Source organism: Colletotrichum graminicola (genome assembly GCF_000149035.1).
Source record: "Colletotrichum graminicola M1.001 genomic scaffold supercont1.17, whole genome shotgun sequence".
NCBI lineage: Eukaryota > Fungi > Ascomycota > Sordariomycetes > Glomerellales > Glomerellaceae > Colletotrichum > Colletotrichum graminicola.
In genome coordinates, this window is record NW_007361021.1 from 46419 (window position 1) to 58994 (window position 12576).

A 12576-nucleotide genomic window follows, 5' to 3' on the forward strand; every position below is an offset into this window, starting at 1 on the left:
CACCACTGTAAATAAGAAAGGGCCCAATCTGTACTACCTCAGGTACCTCACTCCGCGTCCCCACAGCTCCCCTGATCCCCTGTCTCCTAGTCCATTCCCTCCATCCAGGAACCCCCCCCCCCCCCCCCCCCCCCCGGAAGGTTTAGCTGCAAGCTCCAGCAGAGCAAAAAGGCACCACTTCTTTCCCGATCCTAGGCTTCTTGCTTGCCGATAATATACTATACCTTCACCAGACGCCTCACGTCTTCTGCTCATAGATTAACGCCTCCACACGATAACCCATTGGACTGGCCCGCCGTCGTCTCCTCCCCTCCTCTCCCTGTACTATAACATAGCCTACAAGACGCACACCACACACTTTAACCATTACTACACACGCACATACGCACACACACACACACACACACACACACACATACGCATCTATCTGCACTTCATCTCAACTTCTTACCTTGTTTCGTTTCTTCAGCCAACATTTGCTGCCCGTGTTTGGGCTTGTCTTGTGCCGGGCATACCCTCTCTCTCCTGTGCCCGTTGCCCGTCCTTCGGATACCACAAATTCCCACCACAGCCATCGTCATCGCACATAAACCACACACTTTCAAAACAACAAGACCAACTAAACAAGAGACGCCTGTCCTTCATCTGCTGGCTCTCGTCTCCACCACACACAAGACTTGGACTCTCACAATCCTCGCGCACTAAGGTTTCTCCATCTTCGGCTCACCGCTGTCGACACTCGCAACATCCTAGCATCGCCCAGAGGTAGTCTCGTCACGAGGATAGAGCCTCAGACGTCCCCTTGCCTCGCCTTTCTCCGGTCCCCCACTTGGGTGATTCTCGCGGTCCGTCTGTCTGAACCAGCTTCGCAGTGGATCCTCCTTCAACTTCGGAGATCGTCTGGAGCTCTGTGCACACGCCTTCCTCCTCCGAGTCGAGTCGCTGCAGAAGGACGAGACGAGAAAAGAACAGGAAGCAGGGGAGCTTGCCCGTAAAAGTGTCGAGTTTGTTTCCCTGTCATCCAGACACGCCCCGAGGCGAGGACAAAAACGACGCCAGTCTGTCCCTTCTTTCCCACCCCAAGATCCGCTTAGTCTCCCGTACCTGAGCGCTCAGAGGTTCGACGATCGCATTGTTCCTGGTGGCCACCCATTATGCTTCTAGTCTCGGAAACTTAACACACGCCGGCCCTTGACACTTGGACTTCGAAACGAAATACACGGCAAGCCAGCCCGAACTTGGTTCACCCTTCTTATCTCATCCGCCGCCCGAAGAAGGGATTGTCCTGCAAGCAACATCAGCACTTCCCACCAGTTTGCGCTCGACCACTCGCATCAGATCCTCCAGTCAGGTGGCTAATTTTCATCGAGGAGGGAGATTTTTAGTGCCTGTGCACCAGGACCCTCTCACCTTTCGGTACGTCCACACTTGTGGCTGTCTTAAGAAGGCTACTTCCCACCCGCTATGAACCCGTTCTACTCTCTGGCCCTCACCAGTTCATCGTACCTTGGGTTATCTTGGGCTGATCGTTACCTACCAGCTTCACTCCCCTTGCTCTCTCCCCATTCTATCCTTCACGCCCACCACTCACTCTCTCCTCACTCACCTCCACACCCACACACATACACACTTTCTCTCTCTCTCTCTCTCTCTCTCCAAGCCTGAGGAGCATCAGCTTTCCCGTCACCGCCACCCGTGCCTGATTAATACCACCACCCCCAACCAAGCTCAGGCCTCCTCGACTACTTCTTCCTCCTCTTCCTCTCCCTCCTCTCTCTCACTTCCTTCATATCGTCCTCCCATCTCCCATCCCCTTTGGCAAAACGTTCTTGAACGCACCGTCACCTCCAACGCGTCGAACATTGCTCAACTTCGGCAACCCTGCGCTGGACGCCGCACCGTTCCTTGTCTCACACCGTCGGGCCTCCTGTTCCTCGGTCACAGTTCTCCAACATCACCCTCGCTGTCCCCTACTCCTCCCTCCTTGAACGACGATTCGGCAGTTCGCAGACGGAGAGCCCGCATTGAGGGTCCCGCTTAAGCAGCATTCCGAACCGGGGTACCATAATATACGCACATCCACCCGTGGCACGCTTGCTTCTTCTGCTCCGGGGGTCACCACATCAACCCACCCCTTTTATCACCCACTGAATCAAGACATCCTCCTAATATCTTCCACCATAAGACTATAAGTAGTACAGCTCCTACACCAGTCCGTTCCTTGGTAATTCGGCCATCACACCCATCTACCCACACGCAACACCCAAAGAAATGGAACTCATGGAACTTGTCGAGAACGAGCCTACCGCTCGCCCCTTCCAGTGCGACTGGCAGTCGTGCAACAAGGTGAGTTGCCACAACCCTCGCCGTCGCTTGACGCTATGCTGCTGTTGCCGTCTGCGCGGGTCTAACCTTGACATCCTGTAGAGCTTCAACAGAAAGTCGGACTTGCAGAGACATTACCGCATCCACACCAATGAGCGCCCCTACTCCTGCACGACGCCCGGCTGTGGCAAGAGCTTCATCCAACGGAGTGCTCTCACTGTCCACATCAGAACCCACACGGGAGAGAAGCCTCACCAGTGTCAGCATATCGGCTGCGGAAAGCGATTCTCTGATGTACGACCATGTCCCCCCTTCTCGTTGTGCGCTGGCACGTACTGACTTCAGCAGTCTTCGAGTCTGGCCAGGCATCGTCGCATCCACACAGGCAAACGCCCTTACAAGTGCGCCCACGACGGTTGCCTCAAGAGGTAGATTTCGAGCCCACCGACCTTCTCCTTCGCTTGTGAGCGCCTGGAACTAACCAGACTGAGTAGCTTCTGCCGCAAGACCACCATGGTCAAGCACCAAAGGCGTTCTCACCAACGCGGCATGCACAACGGCGGCGACATCCTGGATGACTGCACATCCGACTCGGACAGTGGCGAGTCGCCCTCGACCCCGAAGCACGCCAACATGCAGTGGCCCCCTCACCACCAGGGCGTCATGGCCATGAACCACCCCGGTATGGGCCACGCCATGAGCCGAGCAGCATCCTTCAACGACTACACCCAGCACATGAACGGGTACCAGATGCAGCAGCAGCAGCAGCAACACCAGTACGGCGCGCACCGCCACAGCTTGTCCGGCGGCCCCCACGAGTTCCACGAGCAGCAACACCCCGCAGTCATGCTGCAGCGAACCGCCAGCATGCCTCAGCCCCCGTACTTTGTGACGGAGCAGGGCAACCCGGGTGTCGCTACCATGAATACCAACATGTACGCACAAGTGCCCCGGCAGCAACAGCAGCAGGTGGACATTCCGTACTCTGCACCTGGTATGAACCAGTCCATCCAAAGCAGCCCGAGCAGCTTCTCGGCAGCATCGGGTAGGAGCCCATCCACCCAGGAAGGGTTTTATACTCACCAGCCAACGCAAGCAGCCACATATGCCCTGCATCATGCCTCCCCCGTCATCGAGCAGCAGCAGCAGCAACCGGGTATGGTCGCGTACCAGCACCAGCAGATGCAACAGCAGATCCACACTCCCCAACCGATACCGACGCAGGCACCGCAGCCCCCGCCCCAGCAGCACGTCAGCCAGTACACCTCACCGACGCCCCAGGCCCAGCCCGAAGAATACTGGAACAACGTGCCGTACCAGGCCCCCGTCGAGGTCGCCACCATCGGCCAGCTCCCGACATACGGTTCGGGAGTGTACGACCCTTGGGGAGGCCCCAAGATCGAGTTCGAGGACCCTTCGATGCAGCTCCCCTCCGCGAGAATCGAAAATTTGTAAACAGCCCTGGGGCGTCGCCACTCGACAGTGGCTCACCCAGCGGCCGAAAACTCATACATTATTTCCCATCGGTGTCCCGTCTTGGGTCACCGGCTGTACCACCACCGGAAATTATGATCGCGATTTGATTTTCAGATTCCCCCACAACGTTCAGCGAGAGAGAGAGAGAGAGAGGAGATACCACACGGGCTCCACAGTACCGAGCTGTCGATTGTTAAGAGAGCGCAATTCCTACACCCCCTCGGATGGCCTCGGACACCCACAAGCGGTGCCCATAATCTGTCACACGCCCTTCGGTTTGACAGTCCAACAGGAAAAAAAGGAAAAGGAAGGAGGAAAAAAAAAAGAAGAAACACAACAGGTTCAAACCAAACCCCAAAAGCATACAATCATTCGTGGTAATTTGTCTTTTTTGCGTCTGGTTTTTTCCACACTTGTGCCCGGCAACCACTCTCTCGGCACACGCTTATGTTGCCGCGTAATCGCCATTGTGTCGACGGAGGGGACGCAGGACGCGAGATGTCTACGTCCGGTATGCTCTTCGGGCTCCTAGAACTCTGTCACCGCTTCGATAGCCACCTCAACGATGCATAGTGGCCCTTTTTCCTATAGGCACCATTTTTTTCCTTTGTCAGGGACATATCGTTTACCCCATCGACGTCGAAATTGTGCATATCGGTTCATGTTTTCTGGGTATCATTGGAAGGGGGCCCTCTCATGTTGCTTTTGAGTTAATATTCTTTTGTCTTTGTACGTTCTTCGGTCTGGCTTGGGTTTTTCTTTGGCTTGGTTTTTGGCGGTACATGTCTTTTTCTTCCCCGGAGCTCGGCTCGGCACGGCGGCGGTCTGCTGTCTTATTCAAGATTCTCTCTTTCATATTTCTTTTTCCTCACTCCCTTTTCGCGAGAAAGGTGTGTTTATGTGTCGACCTGGTCGGAACAAGGCCCACCTTGATGGCACGATGCGATGAAAGCATATCAACCGGAGCAGATGGATCGGGAGGAGGGAGAAACCTGGGAATCATTTTACGATATCCGAACATCGACGGCTCTTTGACGACTGAGGAAGACGAAAGGAAAGATGAGGAAACAGATGAAGCGAAGGGCGATAATGACGTTGGGAACGAGATCAAAGGGTCGACAACGATGTCTAGCACACGATAGGCTCGGTCGGTTTCTGGGGCAGCCATCGTCTGGTGGATTTTGCCCCTTGCTTGTGCTGCCTCGCCTCGCGGCGCCGGAAAACAAAACATTTCCTGTAACAGTACGCAGTCGATGATTTCTCTGTTTTGAGACGCCTGTGCCTAGACTGGTTTATGCCCTCGACATGGTATCTGGCGAGGAGCAACGGCCAAAAGGGAGGAAAGGGGTGTTGAATTGGAAAGAGAGGGCAAACAGGAGAGAAGGGACTTGTTTATATGTACTTTTAGTATTACCCTTATTTTTGCGATGGAATGTTTAAAGGGTCCGTGGGAAACAATTGGGATAGTTTTGGAAATCGATACCTTGCCAATCAAAGAAAAATAAAGACAAGTTAATAAAATAAAAAAAAAACCGAGCACCTACGCGACTTTGGTGAGTGTGCAAGACCGAGAAGCCGATAGAGGCACAGAGAACCATTGTAGGGTTTGCGGGTTTTGGTCGGGTAGATTGGATGGCCGCAGCTAACACGGGGCAGGGACTGCGTGACGGGGAGGCTGGAATTGGCCCTTTGTAGATTTTGTGCGGTGTAAGTATTGGCAGCCTGCGGATCATGTGCTGTCATCTCCGGAGGAAGGAGACGCAGACTGTGAAGTTCCAGTTGTCGTTGGTCATATCGATGTATGTTTGACGATAGTTAGCTTCCTAGAGGGGTCTAGCAAGGGTTAGAGTGACGGGTAATCGAGACGGCGTTGTTGTCCTCGGTCCGAGGCTTCGTCCTGGTCCTCAGACTGTTCTGGTTGCAGCATGAAATCGTGCAGGAAGCTGCGCCAACACAACGTCCGCATAACAGACGTCGCCCAAGGGCCACCTGAAGGCGGGATTGGTGACGACGGAGGGTAAGCTCGGTGCTTGATGAGATGCGCGCGGGAGGGAGCCTGCGCCATTTATTGCACGACGGCTCTCATCCGGAGAAGTCGTTTGTGAGCTTGGCGGCAGCCTCGTGAGCGCCAAAAGCTGACACGGGTTCCTGAGCGACGGTATCGATAGGAGGAGAGGTTTGGGTCTGAAGGTGGCATGCGCGAGTGTCGAATTCCGAGAGAAAGACGAGGCGGAATAGACCAAGAGAGATCGAGAGAGAATGAGCGGAAAATGAGAGGAGGGGAGAAGGATGGCAACGTCCAACAGAGATGGGCGCGGAATCATAATCGAGGGTCCTTGTTCGGTTCGGGCGATCTGCAGCGTCCGCCTGAATGCGGAAAGAATGCAGCCATCTCGCTCCCTCGGACTCGGTGGTGTTTCTGGGGCTCTCGAGTGGACTGGCAGGAGGCAATTTTGTGATTGGCTGGAATTACAACCAGTCAGCTGCCTCGGGCTTGACTTCCAAGTCGTGCTGTGCTGTTGGGCGAACGAGAGCAGACGTCGAGCAGAATCCAACAAGAAAAGTGCTGGTCCAGGGAATGCGTCGAAATGGCAATGGTCTTGGAAGAAAAAGGAATTTTCCAGAATATGTAGTTCCGTCTTTGGGTCACCTCATGTCCGGTTCGCCAAAGTCACCGAAATGAGATTCAATCTCGGCCGAGAGATCTTTATCGGCCAATGACGTGTGCTTGGTATACCGGTATGCCCCTGTCGCTCACTACGGATCGGCCTTTCTCTGTCTCCGGGTCGGGGCGATTCGAGAACAAGCTTAGTCAATATCACGTGTACATGGCAACTCGGTCGCCAGCTCTTTCCCCCCCGGTCACGGACCTTCGGAGCATGGAAAAACTCGGAAGGCAGCACCGCCTGTCGTGGTCATAGAATTAACGTCTATTAGCGTAATTCGCCTCAACGTATCCATATCCGTCGCCCATCGCCTCTCAACAAGCCGATGCGTATCTGACCGGCGATAGACCATGTCAGCTTCCTTCCAACATCAACCACGACGTCGATAGCAGCCGAAGAAGCCTTTCTCGTTTTCTTTCCTTTTGTTCGGAAGGGGATTCCCCCCCCCCCACACGAACACTTATTCTCCTTTCCATCAACCCATCACGCAGCAAACGGTTAAGGTGTCCACTCTGACGACACGCCTCATCCGGCCAGCCCCAAAGGCATCATGGCCTTACGCCCAGCTGCGCTGGCGCTGAGCGCGACCAGCCCGCTGCTCCGGCGTGCGGTGTTGCAGCCCGCGACGATGCAGTCAATATTCCGCCTTGCGACGGCTTCCGCTCCGTCCGCTCGCCCAGTGGTCCCCTTCACGAGAACCCCCGGTTTGGGACTCGCCCTTCAGCAACACCAGCAACGCCTCTTCGGGACGAACCAGCCCATCTCGCGCAACCTCCTCGCCAGTCGGGAGGCCGCGGCCAACAGGAACCCCGGCAGCGCCACCGCGCAGAACGCATTCTACCAGCTCCTCCTCAAGGCCAACATGCCCGCCATCGTCATCGAGCGCTACAACTCGGGCCGATTCGCGAGGAACGAGGCGGTGGACCAGGCATACGCGCAGGCGATCGGAATGCAGAGCACGGCGGCCGTCGGGGGCCTCGGGGGCCACGACCACCTGCCCTCCGCCTTTGGCAACGTCGGCGCCGTCGGCGGCCAAGAGCCGGGCCAGCAGTCCCCCGCGGGCAACCTGTCCCCGGCTCAGCTGCAGGCTGTAGGTCAGGCGCTTGCTGCGAGGTCGCGCGATTCGAACATGGCCACTTCCACTCAAGGCAATGGGCAGACCGGTCCGCTTCACGTCGTCGTCGATGAGCCGTTTGGTGGCGTCGTCTTTCGCTGGGTCAAGTTCATCCTTTGGTTCTGCCTCTTTACGTATATCAGCTTGATTCTCGTCACCTTGCTCATCGAGACTCTCCAACTCTTCAGGCGGCCCGGCGGCAAGGTCGACAGCGAGGCCAAGGCGGAGAACCAAACCACCCGATTCGCGGACGTGCACGGCGCTGACGAGGCCAAGGACGAGCTCCAGGAGCTGGTGGACTTCCTGCGCAACCCGGACAAGTTCTCAACGCTCGGCGGAAAGCTCCCCAAGGGTATCCTCATGGTTGGCCCCCCCGGTACCGGCAAAACCCTGCTGGCCCGCGCCGTTGCGGGCGAGGCTGGCGTTCCCTTCTTCTACATGTCTGGCAGCGAGTTCGACGAGGTCTATGTTGGCGTTGGTGCCAAGCGTGTCCGCGATCTCTTTGCGTCGGCCAAGTCCAAGTCTCCCGCCATCATCTTCATCGACGAGCTCGACGCCATCGGTGGACGCCGTAACACCAGGGATGCCGCCTACCACAAGCAGACGCTCAACCAGCTGTTGACCGAGTTGGACGGTTTCGAGCAGAACAGCGGCGTTGTCATCATCGCGGCGACCAACTTCCCGGAACTTCTCGACAAGGCTCTCACCCGACCCGGACGTTTCGACCGCCACGTCACTGTTCCCCTGCCTGACGTCCGCGGCCGCATCGAAATCCTCAAGTTCCACGCCAAGAAGGTCAAGGCTGCCCCCGAGATCAACTTCGAGGCCATTGCCGCCAGCACCGGAGGTCTCTCAGGTGCCGAGCTCGAGAACATTGTCAACCAGGCTGCCGTCCGCGCCAGCAGACTCAAGGCTGCCGCCGTCAGCATGGCGGACTTCGAGTGGGCCAAGGACAAGGTCATCATGGGTGCTGAGCGCAAGAGCATGGTCATTGGCGAGAAGGAGAAGGAGATGACGGCTTACCACGAGGCCGGCCACGCTCTCGTGTCCTTCTACCACGAGAGCGGCCCCAACAAGCTGTACAAGGTTACCATTCTGCCCCGAGGCCAAAGTCTCGGACACACTGCCCACCTTCCTGAGATGGACAAGTACTCGTACACGACTAGAGATCTCAAGAGTCTGATCGAGACTTCTCTGGGCGGAAAGCTCGCCGAAGAGCTCGTCTATGGCACCGACAAGGTGACGACGGGTGTCTCGAGTGTAAGTTGCCGGACATGCGAATGCCACCAACATTGCTAACGTTGCCTAGGACCTCAAGAACGCCACCAGTCTAGCCTACCAGATGGTCGCTCTCTACGGCATGTCTGCCAAGCTTGGCCCTGTAGAGTACGGCGAGCGTTACGACCAGCTCAGCGGAGAGACCAAGGCCCTCATCGAGTCGGAGGTGCAGCGTACTCTGACCGAGTCGTACGAGAAGGTCCGCGTGCTGCTCACGAAGAAGCGCAAGGAGCTTGATCTCCTCGCCAAGGCACTGGTAGAGTACGAGACCTTGGACAAGAACGAGGTGGAGAAGGTCATCCGCGGCGAGAAGCTTCCTGGCCGTACGCCCATCCCCAAGGGCCCTATGAAGGTGCCTGCGAGCGCCGCCGCCAACATTGGCCAGAAGTTCCCCCCGCCCCCTGAAGCGGGCGAAGGCTCTGCCGTGCCCCCTCCCTCGCCGCCGCCGCCATCTGCGTCCGCGGGGGGCATGGCTCCTGGGTCGGACCGGAAATCATGATCTGGGATGAGTCTCGGTGGCTCCCCAGAGAGCCACTTTACATATCCGTTCCTTTTCAAGGCGGCGACATGCAGGAGTGTGGAAGCCGAGTCGCGGCCGGGGGGCGAAAAGGCACTCCGTATCATAACACTTGTATCATTTCAATGGGTGCAGCATGGCAGGCGTTTCAGCGATTCGCGGAAGAAGATGCAAAGTTGCCTGCTTTGGACAAAAGGGAAGCAAGGCAGTCAGGCCAAGGCAAAGCACAATCACCTGGGCGGGATTGCTCGTACCAAGATTTCCAGCAAGTGCAGAGGGACCTAACAGACCGCTGCCCATAAAAAACACTCTCCCCTCACCTGGGGCCTTGACACGCCTTCGCGAATAGGGCGTCGGCATCGGGCATGGATCGTTTGGCTATCGAGCAGAAAGGATCCGAAAACAAACACATAGGTTGTTGGAACTTTGACACGGAAAGGACAGCGTACGATCCCGATCAGCGGATTGACAGCGGCTAGGCTCGAATGAGTGTATTATTTCGTTTGTAGGAATATGTAACTAATGCATAACCCACACGTTTATTCGCTTTTGGTGCCTCACAGCCTTCTGCCTCCATCCTGTGGTTTTTCTTTTTCCCGAGGAAATACCTGCGTAGGACGATTGGAGAAGACAGAGTGCGGTGATTGCTTGGCCGTGGAAGCGTTCCATTCTGAAAGCGTTTGGCAATTTACGCCGCTTGCCGGACTACCGCATGTCGGCCTCCGCTTATCATCATTCACTTTGGGTGGAGCGGGCTGGCTGCGGTTTCGGCGGGACGAAGAGCCGAGGCGCGGCGGGGGGGGGGGGGGGGGGGGGGGGCGGGAAGGTCGCCAACGGGCACATGAATGACGTGATAGCGCCGGTCGTGGGCTTAACCTCCCACGGGCCTGAGGGAGGGGCTTAGGTGAGCGGGGCATTTTGGGGGGCCGTCGATCACCATGCGGTGGAGGGGTAAAGTGACAGGCGTTGGGGGGGGGGGGGGGATAAATAGGGTTGGTTGAAACATCGCTTAGTTGAGTGTGTCCTCACAAGTTGTTCAAACACTATCTCGAATCCATAACACTTTGCTTGATCGAGCACCAGATATATCAATCCAACGACAAAATGACCAAGATTTTGCTCACCGGTGAGTACGAATGCAACCTCACTTAGAGGTGCTGTCCCAGGGCGTTCGAATGGGGGAAAAACACCCGACAGGATGGGCGGCGACTCCCGGCTCACAATCATAGCACAACGAGCAACCAACCCGTGGGCACAGAAAGGCTAACTCGGGAACAGGCGGCTCCGGCTTCATCGCCGCCCACATCCTGGAACAGCTCCTCGCGCGCGGCCACTCGGTCGTGACGACCGTCCGCTCCGAGGACAAGGCCCAGAAGATCCGCGACGCGCACAAGGACCTCGACGCCTCGCGCCTTTCCGTCGCCATCGTGCCCGACATTGCGCGCGAGGACGCCTTTGACGAGGTCGTCAAGACGCCCGGCCTCGAGGCGGTGCTGCACACGGCCAGCCCTTTCCACTTCAAGTGGACCGACGCCCAGAAGGAGCTCCTCGACCCGGCCGTCATCGGCACCACGGCCATCCTGAGGGCCCTCAAGAGGGACGCCCCGGGCGTGCGGCGCGTCGTCGTGACGTCGTCCTTCGCCTCCGTCATCGACGAGGCCAAGCTCGAGGACCCCGCCACCGTCTTCACCGAGAAGCACTGGAACCCCGTCACCGCCGAGGACGTCGGCCGGAGCCCCGCCACGGCCTACCGCGCCTCCAAGAAGCTGGCCGAGCGCGCCGCCTGGGACTTTGTCGAGAAGGAGCGCCCCGCCTTCGACCTCGTGACGCTGACGCCGCCGCTGGTGCTGGGCCCCGTCGTGCACCACTTCGCCGACCTGGCCAGCATCAACACGTCCAACGAGCGGGTCGTGGACCTGGTCCAGGGCAAGTGGCGGGACGCCGTCGCCCCCACGGGCGCCGCCTACCTGTGGATCGACGTGCGCGACCTCGCCACGGCGCCCATCCTGGCCCTCGAGAAGCCCGAGGCCACCGGCCGCCGGCTGTTCACCACCGCCGGCTGGTTCAGCAACGCCGAGATCGCCGCCGTCGTGCGCAAGAACTTCCCCGAGCTGGCGGACCGGCTGCCGGCCGAGGGCACCAAGGGCGGCGAGCGGCCGCCGAAGGACAAGCTGCACGGGTACGACGACAGCGAGACGGCCAAGATACTGGGCATCAAGTGGCGGACCCTGGACGAGAGCATCACGGACCTGGTCAAGGACATCAAGGCTTTCGGTATCTAGGATTCTTGTCTCGCGTGTGGGGGGGGGTGGGGTGTTCGTGTAGACTCTCGGGCAGAAAATTTGGAGATGAATGACCTTCACGTAGTAGAGTTCCAACACGATACAGGAGTGTTGCGATTCCTCGTCCGGGGATCGCAAGAGATGAACGATGCTAATCGTGTGAGACATCAGCATGTGAGTCGTTTGTGCAGGCACCCGACCTAGCAAAGCTTCGTAACCACCCAACCAGATATTTCAAGCAAGAAAAGGTCTATTGCCATAACCCGAAAACAGCTTCGATTAGGACTCCCTTGTTCTCTCGATCCGTCTTACAATGTAGCGTTGATCCCCCAGTTCCCAAGTCCAGGCCATCCACCACCACCGCCGCCGCCGCCGCCGCCACCACCCCCGTACCCGAACGGCTCCAGGTTCAACACCCCCCTCCGCACCGTCCGGCCAGGCCCGTTGCGGTTGTGCTCCTCGCACAACGTCGGGTCCGGCGCGCGGGCGTCGACGCCGTTCGCGCAACCCGGCCGCCGACACCTCGCGTGCGCCTGGCAGAAGCCCGAGGCCCCCGCGGTCCTCTCGCCGCACGCCTCCTGGCCGCACGCGTGGGCCCGGCAGTACGGTGATAGGGGCCAGCCGACGCCCTCCAGCCCGTCGGCGGCGCCGAGCATCAGGACGGTCCGCGAGGGGACCACGCGCACGCGCAGCTGCGGGCAGCCCGCGACGGCGCACTTGTGGATGGAGCAGTGCTCGCTGGGGCTGGTGGCGCTCGTTGCCGCAAGTGCGGGTGGGCGCAGATGTGGTTCACGCAGAGTGTGGTCCCGTCGACGGCGCGGGCGCCGCAGTTCTGGCTTTGCGGTAGCTCGTCTGCTAGTCTTGGGAATCGATATGTTTAGCTGACGTTATTCCGGACCGAGCTCTCCCCCTCCTTCC

At 58.1% G+C, this 12576-nt stretch overlaps 4 protein-coding genes across 4 annotated transcripts; 3 read left to right on the forward strand and 1 right to left on the reverse strand.

Moving 5' to 3' along the window:
- Positions 1-2271: 2271 nt before the first annotated feature.
- GLRG_05053 (uncharacterized protein) lies at positions 2272-3780 on the forward strand (the record flags this gene model as incomplete). Its single annotated transcript, XM_008095738.1, has 4 exons — positions 2272-2346; positions 2428-2619; positions 2674-2753; positions 2820-3780. 4 exons carry the CDS (start codon positions 2272-2274, stop codon positions 3778-3780), a joined length of 1308 nt encoding a protein of 435 aa, XP_008093929.1.
- A 3237-nt stretch (positions 3781-7017) lies between these two features.
- GLRG_05054 (ATP-dependent metallopeptidase HflB) lies at positions 7018-9358 on the forward strand (the record flags this gene model as incomplete). The annotated part of the gene is made up of 2 exons (XM_008095739.1): positions 7018-8841; positions 8891-9358. The coding sequence occupies 2 exons, from the start codon at positions 7018-7020 to the stop codon at positions 9356-9358; spliced, it is 2292 nt and encodes a 763-aa protein (XP_008093930.1).
- A 1122-nt stretch (positions 9359-10480) lies between these two features.
- Positions 10481-11658, forward strand: GLRG_05055 (NAD dependent epimerase/dehydratase; the record flags this gene model as incomplete). The annotated part of the gene is made up of 2 exons (XM_008095740.1): positions 10481-10502; positions 10655-11658. 2 exons carry the CDS (start codon positions 10481-10483, stop codon positions 11656-11658), a joined length of 1026 nt encoding a protein of 341 aa, XP_008093931.1.
- A 308-nt stretch (positions 11659-11966) lies between these two features.
- On the reverse strand, positions 11967-12314 carry GLRG_05056 (uncharacterized protein; the record flags this gene model as incomplete). Its single annotated transcript, XM_008095741.1, has 1 exon — positions 11967-12314. The coding sequence occupies one exon, from the start codon at positions 12312-12314 to the stop codon at positions 11967-11969; it is 348 nt and encodes a 115-aa protein (XP_008093932.1).
- Positions 12315-12576: the final 262 nt, after the last annotated feature.